The sequence below is a fragment of the Rhinolophus sinicus genome, chromosome 4, assembly GCF_057876585.1.
Source record: "Rhinolophus sinicus isolate RSI-liver-muscle chromosome 4, RSI-T2T, whole genome shotgun sequence".
Classification (NCBI taxonomy): domain Eukaryota; kingdom Metazoa; phylum Chordata; class Mammalia; order Chiroptera; family Rhinolophidae; genus Rhinolophus; species Rhinolophus sinicus.
In genome coordinates, this window is record NC_142504.1 from 88,176,092 (window position 1) to 88,191,596 (window position 15,505).

At 45.4% G+C, this 15,505-nt stretch overlaps 2 protein-coding genes and 1 pseudogene across 5 annotated transcripts in view; 2 read left to right on the forward strand and 1 right to left on the reverse strand.

The window, feature by feature from the left end:
- The window catches only part of ELP2 (elongator acetyltransferase complex subunit 2), a 37,800-nt gene extending 36,709 nt beyond the window's left edge, over positions 1–1,091 (forward strand). For both annotated transcript variants that reach the window (XM_019740818.3, XM_074340123.2), the window contains one exon: positions 860–1,091. In XM_019740818.3, coding sequence (XP_019596377.3) covers positions 860–1,016 — 157 coding nt within the window. In that variant the 3' untranslated portion in view covers positions 1,017–1,091. The remainder of the gene's footprint in view (positions 1–859) is intronic.
- A 2,701-nt stretch (positions 1,092–3,792) lies between these two features.
- On the reverse strand, positions 3,793–4,524 carry LOC109452088 (ADP-ribosylation factor-like protein 6-interacting protein 1 pseudogene; annotated as a pseudogene).
- A 10,400-nt stretch (positions 4,525–14,924) lies between these two features.
- The window catches only part of MOCOS (molybdenum cofactor sulfurase), a 47,298-nt gene continuing 46,717 nt past the window's right edge, over positions 14,925–15,505 (forward strand). For 2 of the 3 annotated variants that reach the window (XM_088797961.1, XM_088797960.1), the window contains exon 1: positions 15,210–15,469. In XM_088797961.1, the coding sequence (XP_088654087.1) occupies positions 15,328–15,469 (142 nt within the window). In that variant the 5' untranslated portion in view covers positions 15,210–15,327. Of the gene's footprint in view, positions 15,470–15,505 lie in introns of all 3 variants that reach the window. The other variant, XM_019740835.3, reaches the window with a different exon arrangement.

A 15,505-nucleotide genomic window follows, 5' to 3' on the forward strand; every position in this document is an offset into this window, starting at 1 on the left:
TGAAAATATATGTGTGCTCTGGCGTTGTTTTCAGTCTTTACTGCCAAAGGATCTAGGTTTTTCACTTTATTCTTTTTTGGTTTGGAGATCTAATTTGCAGTTTAAATCTATATGTGCTTTGGCGTTGTTTTCAATCTTTACTGCCAAAGAATCTAGGTTTTTCACTTTATTCCTTTTTGGTTTGGAGGTCTAATTTGCAGGTTAAATTTATAGGGGATATTGTATTTTCATAGAGATGTATTAATGATCCATGTTTGGGAGCATTGTAGGTCTGCCATGGGGGCGGGGTGGGCATTAATATGAGTGTCTTGCCCAAGGTCATGCAGTTGAAGATTACACTGGAGACCAGTGTTCTTTCACTGAACAGTTTATTAAATCTTTCACTATCTTTTATTACCCAGTGGTAAAATGTGAGTAGGAGTCCATCCATGCCATAGGGATGTGAAAAGAATAAAATAATCTAGAATATGTTGCAAAGTTGGAATTCTTAAAGGAACACATTTAGTAAAGGTATTTGAAAGGCTGATTTTAATAGCCATATCATGAATTCCACTGATTATTAGAACAAAATTTGATGAAAATCATCTATTTCTTGTTCTTTTTGGTGATGTCGTCAGTAAGTTAGATATTGATAGTTTTAAGTAGAAGATGTTTTCAAGGTTAGGATAAAATTGCTAACATATTATTGATGGTATTTTAAAACTTGTACATTTTGATTTTCAGGTTTCAACTTTCGTTTATATTAACAAGGTTAATAGTAAGAGTAAACTAGTTAAATTAATATGTAGGTGAGCACCCAGTAAAATATTCTGTAGTCATAGCATACATTCATTTCATGATTTCTCTGTTTTTGTTTTAGCCAAAGTCATACACTTGCTATCAGAAAATTAGGCTGGAAGAGTTGTAATGGAAAAACGGAACAGAAGGGAGCAGAAGGCACTGAATGGTTACACTTTGCAAGTTGTGGTGAAGATCATACTGTGAAGATACACAGAGTGAACAGATGTGCACTGTAATGGATTTAATAATTACAAGCATATATTCATTGGTGTCTTAAAATATTTATCATATAAATAGGTTACTTGTCTTTACCTCATAATTTCACTGAGTTTCATTTTTAAGTCCTATGGCAGTAGTGTTAATTTGGATTGCAGACCCTTTGAAGTCTAATGAAAGCTACAGACTCTTTTCTTGACATTGTTACATATGCACACACCCTCAGAACCTTGCCCATATTGCCAGGGTTTCAGACCTGCCTCTGTGTGTTCCAGATTAAGAACCTCTGTTCTATTCTTCCTTTGTGACCAAACTTGCCTAATTTTGTATTTTGGGCCTTCTCTTTTCACATGCTCCTCTTTGGGACGTTTCAGTATTTATTACCCTCTTCAGAGGAAGGACATAGAAAATAAAAAAAGAGAGAAAAGCCAGATTACTCAATTTTTATCTAAACCGTTTTTGTAAATAAACAGACCACACAAAGTGTGGTCTTGACCCTTTCTTCCCAGTACACACCAACCATTCTCGGAATTTGGCAGGCGGTTGGAAGTTTGAACTACAGTTACTCATTTGTTGTAGTCTTTAAAAGTACATAGATTCTTCTTTTAGGGTGTGACTTAAAGTAAAATATCCTGACGTTTAATCTCATAGACGTATGAGTTGAAAAGTAGAGTCTTCTGAATGTATGTGAAATCACGTAAATGGGTCATGAGAGTAAAGGATACCCCCAGGGATAATGAGTAGTGAGAGCAGAGGGTAGAAGGTGCTAGAAACAGAATGTTGGATGTGCCAGCCAAGGTTTAGGAGGCAGGCACGAGACTTGGGAGCTTGGGAGTTGGGTGGGGAGAGGTTCAGAGGGGGTGTGAGAGGCACTATGAAGACTGGTGTGGGGCGGCCGGTTAGCTCAGTTGGTTAGAGCTTGGTGCTGATAATACCAAGGTGGCGGGTTTGATCCCCACATGGGCCAGAGGGAGTTGTGCCCTCCTTACAAAATAAATAAATAAAAATAAATAAAAGATTGGTTCATTTTAAATAAATAAATGAAATAAATAAATAAAATAAAGACTGGTGTGAGAGTGGAGGTTCCCCCTGACCCTGCTGGAACATGGAGTCATCAGGCAAACTGGCAATTAAAGGAATATGTACACGATGTGCTGAAAGAAGGGCGGTGAGGATTTTCTTGGTGGAAGTATATTCCGTTATCCAACATGACATCTTGCTTCCAAAGGAGTTACGTGATGTTTTGTCTAAATAGAGGTTTCTAGACAAACACTATCCAGTATTTCTAATCCAATAGAAATATAATGTCAGCGACATATATAATTGTTTCTTGGTGTTTTTTTTAGGGATTCCAGCTTTTATTTTTTCTCCTTTTCACAAAACAAAGTAGAAGAAATAATACAGGAATTAAAACAATAGTAGTTAAAATGGTAGAACATGTATATACAAAAATATCCAGATAAAACGACAGGCTATTTACAATGAGGAGACATGTAAATTAAGGTAGTTGGTGGTTTTCATTTGAAACATTAAAAAAAAAATCAAACGTGCTACATGGGTGCCACTGTTTACAGCAATATTGAAGGGGAGAAAACCACTTATTTAGGGACAGATATACCACAAGGTCTAGGTTTTACAGCATCAGTGCAATAAATTCACAGAACTATATTACAGCTAGTTAATCAGAGTTTAAGAGTTGTTCCCAAATATGTCACATTTTTGGCCCTCAGAGGCTTATTCCTACAGATTTCAACTACTAACTTCTAGCTATTGAGACGGAGAATGGTTCTAAGATGCTTTCCCAGAGTCACAAAATCTCTGTAGACCTAGGGCCATCTATCATCTCCATAAGGCTGCTTTCACCACTACCCTTGTATCCTTCAGAGAAAGATCTAGGAAAAAAAGGCAGATGCCAGCATGGGCACCACCTCTTAGGCCAGATTTATGGGGACAAAAGCAACCAACATGACCATAAAATGAGAATCTTGAGGCTTATCTTCTCAAAGGCTTATTTTGGTCTTGCAAAATTTGTAGGATAAGATTGTTTTCTACTGAATCTTACCAAACACGGAGACTTTCGTCCTTCATTGGCTGGTCTTGGAGCGCAGATCACAAACAGGAGTCTTAATCTCGTACGTATTTTAGTTTCAGTCAGCTGAAAACCTGAAATTTAAAGTATGCTAAAAATCCTAAATCCAAACTTTTGGGAGCCTGCTATTATATTAAAAAGCCTTTAAGGACCTACTAACTTGAAGTCCAAGTGCAAGGGGACAAGAGCGGTGAGCCTGTCAGATTTCCCATTTCAGAAGAAGGATCAGTGTTTGCTACAAACTGCTGTTTTACATAAGGGAGCACCAAATCACCAGAGCGTGGAGTTAGTTTCATGTTATTCCGTGAGGATTCTTCTCCCATGGAATAAAAACAGAATGAGGAATGAGTCTTAATTGGTCTCTATCAAGTGGTAAACTTGGTGTCTGTATTCATGAAGCCAGTTTTTTAAGCAGACAGAAGAACCAGCTTCCTGTAGCGCCACACCTCGTATCTAGCTAAAGCAAAGATCAACTTGAGCAATTATCCAAAGTCACTCTGAACTGTACTAAAAGGTGAAGTTCACCACTGTATTATTTTAAAGGAAAGTGCCTATTCTGTTTCCCCGAAAATAAGACCTAGCCAGACAATCAGCTCTAATGCGTTTTTTGGAGCAAAAATTAATATAAGACCTGGTATTATATTTATTATATAAGACCCGGTCTTATTTTACTATAAGTAAAATATAATTTATTTACTATAAATTTACTATAGTAAAATAAGACTGGAAATGCGGTAATAGAAACTGTTCCCAAGGACAAGGTATGTGCCATTAATCACACTGAATAAAGTAGATGCATTATTCATTTCTCTGTTTGAGAAGCTTGTTTACCTCCTTTTGGCCATTCCAATGTACTGCAAAATGATTCCATGTTGGTTTAGTCCAGGAAGCAATAAGAAAGTCACTATCAGGTGAGAAGAAGGTCGTGGGCTAGCTGTCCCACCCACACAGCCGCAGCGAGAGAGGATCATGGTCGCGAAGTACATTTTCGGCTTTTCTTCCTTTAGTGTGAAGGGTTTCCAGCAGCCCACAGCTCTGCGTTGTTTTTACTAGGTTGCTGCAAATTTCATAGAATCTTTGCTGCTGCTCAGTTGGTCCAGTTATTGGAGCCAAAAATTCTAAGCACTAGAATGGGAACAAGGTAGTCAGCCAAGCACAAAAACGTAACAAAACAGGAAACACCGGACAGAACAGGTGGATATAGATAGCAGATAGTTAGAAACACCAAAGACACACCCATGATGGCAGGTGGAAACCAGGCTCTGCCCATCCGAGGGAGGACTTGATCAGCCATCAGCAGCATTTCTCCGCATCCTTGCAGCTGCTCTTCCAGACTTGTGGCCTCTGCAGCCAGCAGGTTGGTGCTGCAACGTCCCCCCCGGTGCTGCCTCAGTGGGCCTTCCTCAAAGATCCCCACGGCCACCCCAGCGCCTGTAATTCTACATTTTTATTAGCCACACAATAAAAGGAAACAGGTAAATTTTATTTTAATGACACCTTTGTTTGAATCCAGTATATCCATTTCAACATGTAATCAATATGAAAGATTATTGATTATATTTTGTACAATATAAAGGGCACTTTACACGGAGCCCATCTCATTTAAGAATAGCCACATTTCAAGTGCTCAAACTGGAACAGAGAAGTTTTAGACGACTGAGTCTGTATAAACTCCTCAGGTGTGTGCGCGTGTCTGCCCCAAGGTACTGAGCATCTGAGTTTCCCAAGCTTAGAAGCCAGGAGGCCCTGAGCTGCTATTTCCTTGCATACCAGCGGAAGGACTTGAGTCTTCACCTCATCGGCACACCAGCATTTGTTTAGATCCCTGTGAGCGGGATTCCAGAGCACATTCAGTGGACTAACAGTCCTTTAGAGCCTTTTCCAGCACAGAACTGAAACCCCGAAGGTTCCTTGAAAGCAGACCTAGTCTTGGAGAGACTGACTTCCTGGTTGGTTACTGTTTTTCCCGTTGAGTTTGTAGATAGTTTTCCTGAAGCGTCTTCAGTAATCACACGGGTAATTCAGTTCAGGCAGGGTTCAGAGGACTTGCTGTGCACTTGGCGGTCTGCATTGTAATTCATACACATACATGGTAATTTTACACATGCTGGTCTTAGTCTGCTAAAGGTCACCCTTTGAACCATATTGTAGTAATTTGTGGTATCGAAAGCCAAAAGGCTGTTTTGGAACTTCGTTCCAGAGGAAGAGGATTTCAAAATCCCCACCTGCCCTTCTCCTTTCTCCCTGGTAACTCCTTCCTCTGCTTGGTTCAGGGCACAAAGTTCAGATTGATGCCAAGCGCCAGCCTAAGCAATTGTCTTCTGACCTATACAACTTTCCTAGATGGAGGAGAGGTAATTAGGTTGTTGTTCCAAGTAGATTTTACCTTGGATGGCAAGGAGCCAAATCATTATCTTCCTAATAGCCTCAGGGGAAGCAGAGTTGGTTATTGATTCCAAAGGGAGAATGTGGGAATTAGAGGGAAACTATGCAAATCAGCAGTGAAATAAAAGGACACAATCCCTCTTTTTTTCAACGAGAAATTCTGACCATCGTAGAAAATCCTGGGGTAGTCGGTAAGAGGAAGGGAAGGCCTTCTACCAATTTCTGTATAAATTCTATGTATTTCTCAAGGCTGTTTAGGTGGGGGTTGGATCCTGGACTAAAGGAATGAGAAATGCGTTTGAATCCCGGCTCACACCAGCTATAACTAAGGGTAAGTTTCCTCTCATCTCTGTAAATGGTGATAACATTAGTGGATCAGTTTGACGAAAATGCAAAATGTTCTTTCTGGCTTATGCAAGATAGATGTTTTCTCTCTTGAAAGGAATCAAGGTAGACAGACTAGGATGGGGGCCCAGGCTCTTTCCTTTGCTGTCTCCCATCCTCTCGGTGTCTGGCTTCCTTACTACCCATGATGACTGCTTGGCCTCCTGCCATGATCTGTGCATTCCCGCCAGCGCAAAGGTGGAAGGCATAAGAAAAGGCTTGCTCCTCACTTTGAAAAAAAACTTCTTGGACGTTCACACAGTTCTGCTTAATCTCCATGGCCAGAATTTAATTTTGTGACCGTATCTCAAGAGAAGCTTGGAAATGAAATTTTTATTGCAGGGGGCCATGTGCTTAGCTGAGAATTGAGGTGCTTTATTCTGGAAGAACAAATGTCAGTTTCAATTCGTAAAAAGTAACCACCACCCAGGGTTGTTATGAGGATTAAATGAGCTAGTGCATGAAAAAATGCTAGCCCAGGGCCTGGATATATATATATATATACATATACATATACGTATACGTATACATATACACATATATATATATATATATATATATATATATATATATATGATGCCAATAATTGGTAACTGTTACTATTATGATTAAATAAAGCTAAGTCCATGTTGCCTCTAGGGACCTTTATTAGTCCCCTCGTTTCAAGTATTCTTTCTCTGCATTCCATAGTATTTTCTTTTGTGGTATTTGTCATTTCCTATTATATAGATATAGATATAGATATAGATATAGATATAGATATATATATATATATATATATATATATATATATATATATTTTATTTTTTTTTTTAAGTTGTGGAGGGCGCAGCTCATTGGCCCATGTGAGAATTGAACCAGCAGCCCTGTTGTTGAGAGCTCATGCTTTAACCAACTGAGCCACCCAGCCGCCCCTTATGTGTGTCTTAAGTTGTATCAATTAGATCTTTCTGTGATGAGACAGCTTGTCTCAAAATGATACAGGGAATTATTGGCTTGCAACACTGAAAAAAAACAAAACTCCAGTGGTAAGACAAAGTTCATGTATAGTTTGATTAGGGCACTGTTTCCCCTTCTCTAATTCAGATTTGCCCTCCCAGGTTTCACCTTTCTTCTAAGGCTGCCCTCCTTCATGGATGAAAGCAGCCCCTGGGGTTACAGATTTCCTTGCTCATATCAAAAGGGATAAACCTTTAAACATTAAAGTCCCTAGTTTTACTCTGACCAGAACATCCTGAACGAATCACAGTGGGCAGAGGAAAACCACGCATTGAGTGGCTTGGGCTTGCCCATCTGATAGCAAGAGCCATGAGACTACTATTCTGGAGCTGGAGGCAGTGTCGGCCCATGAGGACCACATGGCTGCTCCACGTGGGGTGGTTTTCCAAAGCAAAGTCGGGCAGTGGGTTGGGGGTAGGCAACCCATGAAAGCCCACTGTACAAGCCTATTAAAGCCTAATTATCTGGGCATCAGATTTGTTTCCTTCTCCACAGCAACTAGCTTATTTAGCACAGTGTATTGTCAAATATTTGCTGAATTCAAGGGTTTGACAACATAGATGGCTGGCCCCTGGAGGAAGCATTCTGCCATGTAATCCACCAATCAGTAAATAGGATAATTGGTACCAGATCCTTTCCCTGGCTCGGTGGCACAAAGCTGTAGGGGGCAAAGAGCAGGAGGGAGATGTCAACACAGAAGGGACAAAGAAAGGGGTGACCTGGCCCAGTGGACCCACCGCTGAATGAACACAGGGAGAAGCCGAGCCCCCAGGAAAACAGCCTCCGGAAGATTCTTGCTCTGGGTCCACCCACCCCAATGGGTTTTTGGTTTTCCCATTATGGGGTTAGATATAATGGAGCCTTGTTCCCAAGCATATTGTGATTCCGACTTGCCCTTTTAGCTTCTATTCACAAAAAAGGTCTCCTGTCACTGTAGGGGAGGAAGCTTCCGGGAGTTTCTAATCTTTCTTTCCATTGCTCTCAAGTTGTTTGTACCAAAGCTCCTCTGCCAGGCTCTGGAGAAAAACCTGCTCCATTGCTGTCTCTCTTATTACTTCCTGCTGGGCAGGCCCTCTTCTGATTTCTCAGGTATCAGATTATCTAGGTCAGCAGGTTCTCATTGTTAGAGAGGTATGCATTTCTTTCTAGCAGGAAATACGAAATTAATTTCATTATCCAAACCAAATTCAGTCTCCTGTGAAACACCCACCGTCCATCCTAACGACTCGGCAGGAAATTTGATCCGTCATAATTGCAGCTCCGTCCCTGATCATGAGGCCTGAGGGCGTAAGCCAGTGGGAAAACCTCTCCCGTTTCTCACCATCTTAGACTTGGCCATTATAATGGAGTTTCCATACCCACCTAGATAACACCACATACCCCCTAACCAGCAAGTTCAATAATCTGGTGAATCTTTCAGCCTTAGATACGGCCAAGGCACATTCCTCTGGCTCTCCTCCCACCTCTCTGTACCTTCCCACCCATCGTGGCATGGAGGCAAATGCCCCTTAAATGTCTCTATCCCCCTGGGCTCTGTCCTCTTTCCATGAGTACTCCAGACCTCCTGGGGTAACCCCTCCCAGGAGTTGTGTCCCCAACCTTGGACACTGTCCTTCCTGAGCCCTGGACCTGAATCTCCACACAGATGTCCTGACCCGAACTCCAGATTGTCGCCCTGTGTCTGACCTCCTCCTCGCATCCATCCGGTCACCCAGTCCAACAGTACTGAGTCACCCTGAGCCAGTCCTCCCTCTGTCCCCCCTTTTACCCTGAATTCCATCACTTCTGCACTGTTGGGACCCCCAATCAGGTCCTCATTGCTTCTCAGCAGGACTCCCACCCAGCCTCGGGTGGACAGTGCTGCCTGCGGTTTCTCCACACCCCTGCCCCCTCCTCAGGGGTGTCAGACGCACCTCCCATGCAGCCACTCTCCTACAGGAACTCCCCAGGGTCTTCCTGCACTGCAGTCTGATCCACTCGCTTCTCTCATTCCCCATCTGCACTCCTCATCCCCTCACAACTGCGGCCTGTTGTCCAGCCTCATTGAAAGCCCTGCTTCTGGAATTTTCTGAGCCTCTTTGTACTTGCAGGCTTTTGCACATGGAGTGCTGCCCTCTCTACCCCACATTCTCTTCCAGGACCCTCTGGAGTCCCAGGTAGGGGAGTCTGTCACCTCCGAAGCCTCAACCTTTGTGGGAGGCCCCTCCCCCAGCACTTCTGCATCATGGGGGGATGACATGAGTGCAGAGTCATCTCCTTCGTGTCCGGGGGCCTCTGGAGCCCAGGGGCTGCCTATGGACTCTTGTCTTCCCGGCACCAACCATGTTCTTAGTGGGGAGCAGCTCTCCAGTGAGCACTGAATGAATGTCCCTGCCAAAGCTTGTTTTCATCTTCCGTGATTCAAGCCTGGACAGTTGCCAGACATTGTAACTGGTTTCCCTGCCCCCACTTACCACCCCGTCCATCCTGGTAATGGGCCATTAGACAGTTCTGCCCAGATCACCTCTTAGGGAAACTTTCTTGCTCAAAAATCTTCAGAATAAAATTTCAGTCCCTTAGCCTGGCTTAAAACCTTCCAAACCCTGCCCCCAAACCTGCCCTGCCTTCTTCCTCAACCACCACAGACTAACTCTGAGAGGCACTCACTCAACTTGTGCCAAGGGAATCAGTGAATGAAAGAATACATGAACGAATGCCTTATGTGTGGTGGAGATTCTCTCAAACAGAGCCCATTGCCAGGGAACATGGAACCGGGCTCGGTGAGCTGGATCAGGGAAGAAACCTCACCAAAGGGGAGGGATTTGAAGTACGAAATCGTGGCTTCTAGGCACATAGGTTTCATGGTGCTTGTATAAGAGAGGGCTGTAAGTAGGAGCTGAAAGCTGTTTCCCTGCAAAGCGGTAAACTTTGGGTGCAGAAACTGGCCGCCTGGGGCCGCAGCCTGGACCAGCTCAGGCTCCTCCGGGGCCCTAGGCACAGCAGCTGGACCAAGTGAGACGAGGCAGTGGCCGTCCTAAGCACAGGACCCTGGAGCTCACTGAATGATGAACACATGTGAGACAAGTCATTGGTGAGAGCAAGCAGTCTGATTTGTGACAGGCTCTTTTTATGGCAGGAGAGGCCCAGGGAATCTGAGTGCCAATTAGAGGCTGAGGCTCACAGCTCCACTCTCCCCCTCTTCACAGGCTCACTGCTGTGGCTCAGGTCAAAGGCTCTTCCTTTAAGGTGCCTCTCCTGGACTGCCTGCTTGGAAGTAGCCCCTTTCCTCTCTCCTGTAACTCTCACTTGCATTCTGAAGCAGCGGTGGGGCACTCAGACCCCATGGCCTTGAGGCCAGATGTTCAACAGTTCATTTCCCTACATGGCTGTTGGCATAATGTCTTCATATCCTCCTGGGCATATAGTGACCTGCGCAGAGCCAAGGGCTTAGATATTTCTTGACGAAATGGTAGTTCAGTGATTTTTAGTGAACTTCAAGTGTTCTGCACTGTCATCAAAGGACACAATTACCAGAGTGAAAAGGCAACCTACAGAATGGGAGAAAATATTGTAAATCACATCTCTGATAAGGGGTTAATATCCAGAATATGTAAAGAACTCCAATTCAACAATGAAAAATAAAAATCTGACTGAAAAAATGGGCAAAGCCCTTGAATAGCTATTTCTCCAAAGATGCTCACATGGCCAATAAATACATGAAAAGATGCTCAATATCACTAGTCATTAGGGAAACACAAATCAAAACCACAGTGAGATGGCACCTCACACTCAGTAGGATGGCTGCTAGAAAGAGAGAGAGAGAGAGAGAGAGAGAGAGAGAGAGAGAGAGAGAGAGAGAGAGAGAGAGAGAGAGAAAAGTGTTGGTGAGGATGTGGAGAAACTGGAATACCTGTGCACTGTTGATGGGAATGTAAAATGTTGCAGCCGCTATGGAACACAGAATGGCAGTTCCTCAAAAATTGAAAATTGAATTACCATATGATTGAAAGCAGGATCTCAGAGAGACATTTGTACACCCATGTTCACAGCAGGATTATTTACAATAGCCAAGAGGTGGAAGTAATCCAAGTGTTCATTGATGAATGATGAATGGATCAACAAAATGTGGTATATACATACAATGGAATATTATTCAGCCCAAGGAAATCCTGTCATATACAACATGGATGAATCTAGAGGACATTATGTTAAGTGAAATAAGGCAGTCACAAAAAGACAAATACTGTATGATTCCACTTACAAGAGGTACATAGAGTAGCCAAATTCAGAGGCAGAAAACAGAATGGTGGTTGCCAGAGGCTGGGGAAAGGGAGAAAGGGGGAATTGTTATTTAATAGGTGCAGGGTTTCAGTTTTGCAAGATGAAAAGAGTTCCGGAAATTGGTTGCACAACAATGTGAATATACTTAACACTATGGAACTCTGTGCACTTAAAAATGGCTAAGATGGTAAATTTTATGTTATGTGTATTTTACCAGTTAAAAATAAAAAAATTTTTTGAGAAGATGAGTAATATGGTGGATAGGTAAACACTATGCCTGCTGGCCTTCTGGGATGACATAAAATTACAACTAAATTATTAGAACAATTATCCTTGAGAATCATCAGATTAGCCCAACAGAAGCCCTATAACTAGGGATATAAAGAAGAGGCCACATTGATACTGGTAGGAGGGGTGGACATCCAAAATGGGCTGACCCCAAACCCACAGGGAGTGGTTGAGCCCTGGAAAGGACACCTTGGCAGTGGAGGTTCCCCCTGAAGAGTAAGGAGTTCCAGCACCACACCAAAACATCTGGCAGTGAAAATCAGCGAGGATTCCATCTGTCCATCCTGATGAGATTGAAGGCAATTAGAAACCCAGATGTCCTCTTAAAGGGCCTGTGGATAGAGTCACTCACTTGCAGGCACTAACCCTGGGCTCCAGCTGAGGGTCAGTGACTCGAGAGGTACCAGAAACATATAGGGAAAGATTGAGCTGTGTGGCTTCCGAGTGCGGATTAGAGAGACAGCCACCATTATCCCTGAGTGGAGCCCGCCTCACGTGTAACCTACAGGACGGCACCATCTTTCCTGTGTTGAACCCACACCCATAGGGTTGCCAAATCTGAGACTGCATTGGTCTGGTAAAATTTGCATGTGCACCCAATGTACGACCTTGGTGACTCCCTTGGACCCCATCCATCTAATGTAGCATCACCTGGGGCACTCTCAGCTCCTAGGTGGTCAGCATTACCCTGCAACCTTGTGGGAGGCTTGTACAGCAGCGGTTGATCTACAGCAGTGTGGGAAACTTCTGATGATGGGCAGTCAGCCCTAGCTTGTGCTGCAGCTTTTCTTTAGCAGCTCTTGGGGATCTGTGAGCCAGAGGAGAGTGGTGACTGGCCGTGGTATTGGGGCATTTTGTGAAGAGGCCAAAGACTCTGCACTGGGCAGGAGCTGAATCTGCATTAACTTTGTAAAAACCACTGACTACATACATCCTATGACTCCCGGAGACTCAGCCCTGACCAGCTAGCACAGCATTGATGGGGGGCGCTCTCAGCTCCTGGGTGGTCAGCCCCTCCCCACAAGCTGCTAGAGGCTTGTACAGCAGCAGATGGCCTGCGACAGCCTGGGAAGCTTTGGGTGGTGGACAGTCAGCCCCAGCTTATATTGCAACCTTTCTGGGGCAGCTCCCAGAGTTCTGTGAGCCCAAGGTAAATTATGGCTGGCCACAGTGTTCTTGGGTATTTTGTGGAGTGGTGACAGGCTAAGTAGTGGTGCACAAACTGAATCTGAATTAACTTTATGAAAAACACTGGCCACACCCTGGGACCCTGCCCCACCAAACTTGGGTGGCATCACTAGGGGCATTGTCAACACTGGGTCAACCAGCCTGGTCCACGCACTTTCAGCCGCAGAGCCTGATGAGCAGCCAGCAGGTGGCAACAGGCTTGGGGAGCTCTGGGCCTTTTGCTAAGCTGCCCCAAGTCCAATACTGGTTGCAGCTGACTTCACTTCACAGCAAGGCCACCCCCACATGCCTCTAGGTCCAACACAGACATCAACTAATTGCATATAGTTTCATAGCTCCTACCAGTAGCCCCTGGCTGGTCACAGGCAAGGCTGAAATTGGCCTGCATGGGAGCCCCTCCCAGGAGGCACAAGAAACAACACACTCAGAGGCTGGCCTCAGACCACACCAGAGGACTACCTGATTAGCCCCCAAGAGGCACACCAAATGGGTGGTATTAATAGGCACAAGAGCCCCACTTAGGCAAATCCTCCTCTGAGGGGTCAGCCCCCACACAGCATCTCATATGCTGTGGGCAGAGCCAATCCTCACAGCCAGTCAGCCTGAGAGTCAATCCCACACATTGATTCGCCAAAAACAATTAAGGCTCAACTACAATAGGAGAACACACACAGCACACACAAGGGACACTTCTAGAACACATGCACAGGTGATCAGAGAGACACCTACTACATAAGGCCACCCGGCAAAGACTGAGACATAGGAGATGTACCTTATACACAGAAGGAAACACAGAGAGACAGCCAGAATGAGGAAACAAAGAAACATGTCCCAAATAAAAGAACAAGAGAAAACTCCAGAAAAAGAACTAAATGAAATGGAGGCAACCACCCTACCAGAGACAGAGTTGAAAACACTGGTTATAAGAATTCTTAAGGAACTTAGAACTTCAATACAGAGATAGTAAGCATAAAGAATGGGGATAAAAACCATAAAAAAGAACCAGTCAGAAGTATAGAATACAATAACTGAAATGAAGAATGCACTAGGAGGAATCACCAGGACATTAGATGAAGCAGAGAATTGAATCACTTCATAAATTATATAAATGTCTAAAAACTAAGCTGTACACCTGAAACTAATACAAAACAATATTGAATGTCCACTATAATTAAAAATATAGTCACATGGATTTGTAGTGCAGCATGGGGAATATAGTGGATAATGTTCTAATTACTACACTGTTGGGTAGGTAGACTTGTTGGGGTTATTGCTGTGAGTTATATAAATGTCTAATCACTATGTTGTTCTGTATACCTGAAACTAACATATTAAAAAAAAAGAAAAATTTAAAAAAAGTTCTGACTTGTCTCATTCAGATTGTTCACTAGGCAAGCTTGTTCTAAAGTAGCACCCCTGTGGATTTGGGATTTGTTATTTGGCCACAGAACACTCTAGGAGAGATGCTCCTTACATTCCCAGGAAAATGACCTGGGCCCTCACCTGCAGCACAGTTCAGGGACCCCAGAGTCTGAATCATCCAGGCTACTTAGAAATACAGGCTAGTTAGAACCTCAGGCCCCAAACGCAAAGAATCAGTCTGCATTTTAGTAGGCTTCCAGGTGATTTGCACAAGTTAACACCGGAAAAGCATGGTCTAGAGGAGAGCCTCACTGTGGCATGGGCGCCCTGCCCACCTCGTCCCACTCCTGGTCCATTCCGGGGGGGCCCACCTTGGGTTCCCTCACCTGGCCCACATCTGCATCCCGTATTTAGGACCCCAGCACGATGCCCCGCTCTGAATCAGATTCCGCATTGCCCTCCTCCCCCAACTTGGTTCCATACCATGCCCCTCGCCTGGATGGATACCCAGTACCTGGTCCCTTTTACTCCATTCTCCGAGCCGGGCCCCGCGCCTGGGGTAGAACCTGAGGGCCCCCTACCTCATACCGGGCCCCAGTTGGTGCATCTGCCCTCCCGCCCCGGAGCCCAGCGCAGCACGTCCCAAACGTGGGTTTGGCCTGCCGCTCCACACTTGACGCCACGGTACCCCGGGACAAAAACGACGTGGGTACAAGGGCGGGGCGGAGGCGGCGCTCTTGTTCTGGTCACCTCTTAGCTACCGGGTTGCGCGGTACGCAGCCGCCGAAATTTTATTAACCAACCTCGTGGATACCCAATCTTTTTCCTCCTCCACCCTTTGCTCTGCGCATTCTCAGGAACGCCGAGCGCACGCCCCTGTGGGGAGCTCCAACCCGGGAAGTCTTCTTGCAAACGCCTCGCCCAGGACACGACGGTCCCTCCACGGAGAGTGAGGGTCCCAGGAGCTGTGAGGAGATCGGGCCCGGGACAGTCGGGCGGGTAGGATCGCTAAGTTCCTGGATGCCGACCAGGAAATAGCAAGTCGTTGCTTCTTTCATCATCCTGTCTGTGACACCACAGATAAAGGAGAACTTCGTTTTCCAAGTGTCCGGGGCATCTCCGTGGGCTCCGTTGGGAAGCTGTTCAAAGCGACAATAAAAACGGACACTCTCTCCCCGCGCTCCCAGGTGGGAAAAGGGCAGGAAGAAGTGAAACTCCTTGAGTCAGCGCGGCGCATCCCCTTAGGCGCCGCCTCTCGGCCCGGGCCGGGTGCCATTGGCAGGCGGGGAGGCGCGGCCCGGGCGTGGCGGGGGTGGAGTTTTCGCCGGCTGGTTTCGACATTTCTCCGGGCTCCGCGCGGCGGGCAGGCTTGGATCATGGCCTGTGAGGACGCGCATCCCGGAGCCGAGCTCCTGGACTTCGCGCAGTTCCGGAACTCGAGCACGCAGCTACTCGTTTACGGGTATGACGGGCGCAGCCTGCCCGAGCTGCGGGCGCGCGAATTCGGCCGCTTGGCAGGTGAGACTGGCGGGGGCACCGGCGCGGGGCTGGCCG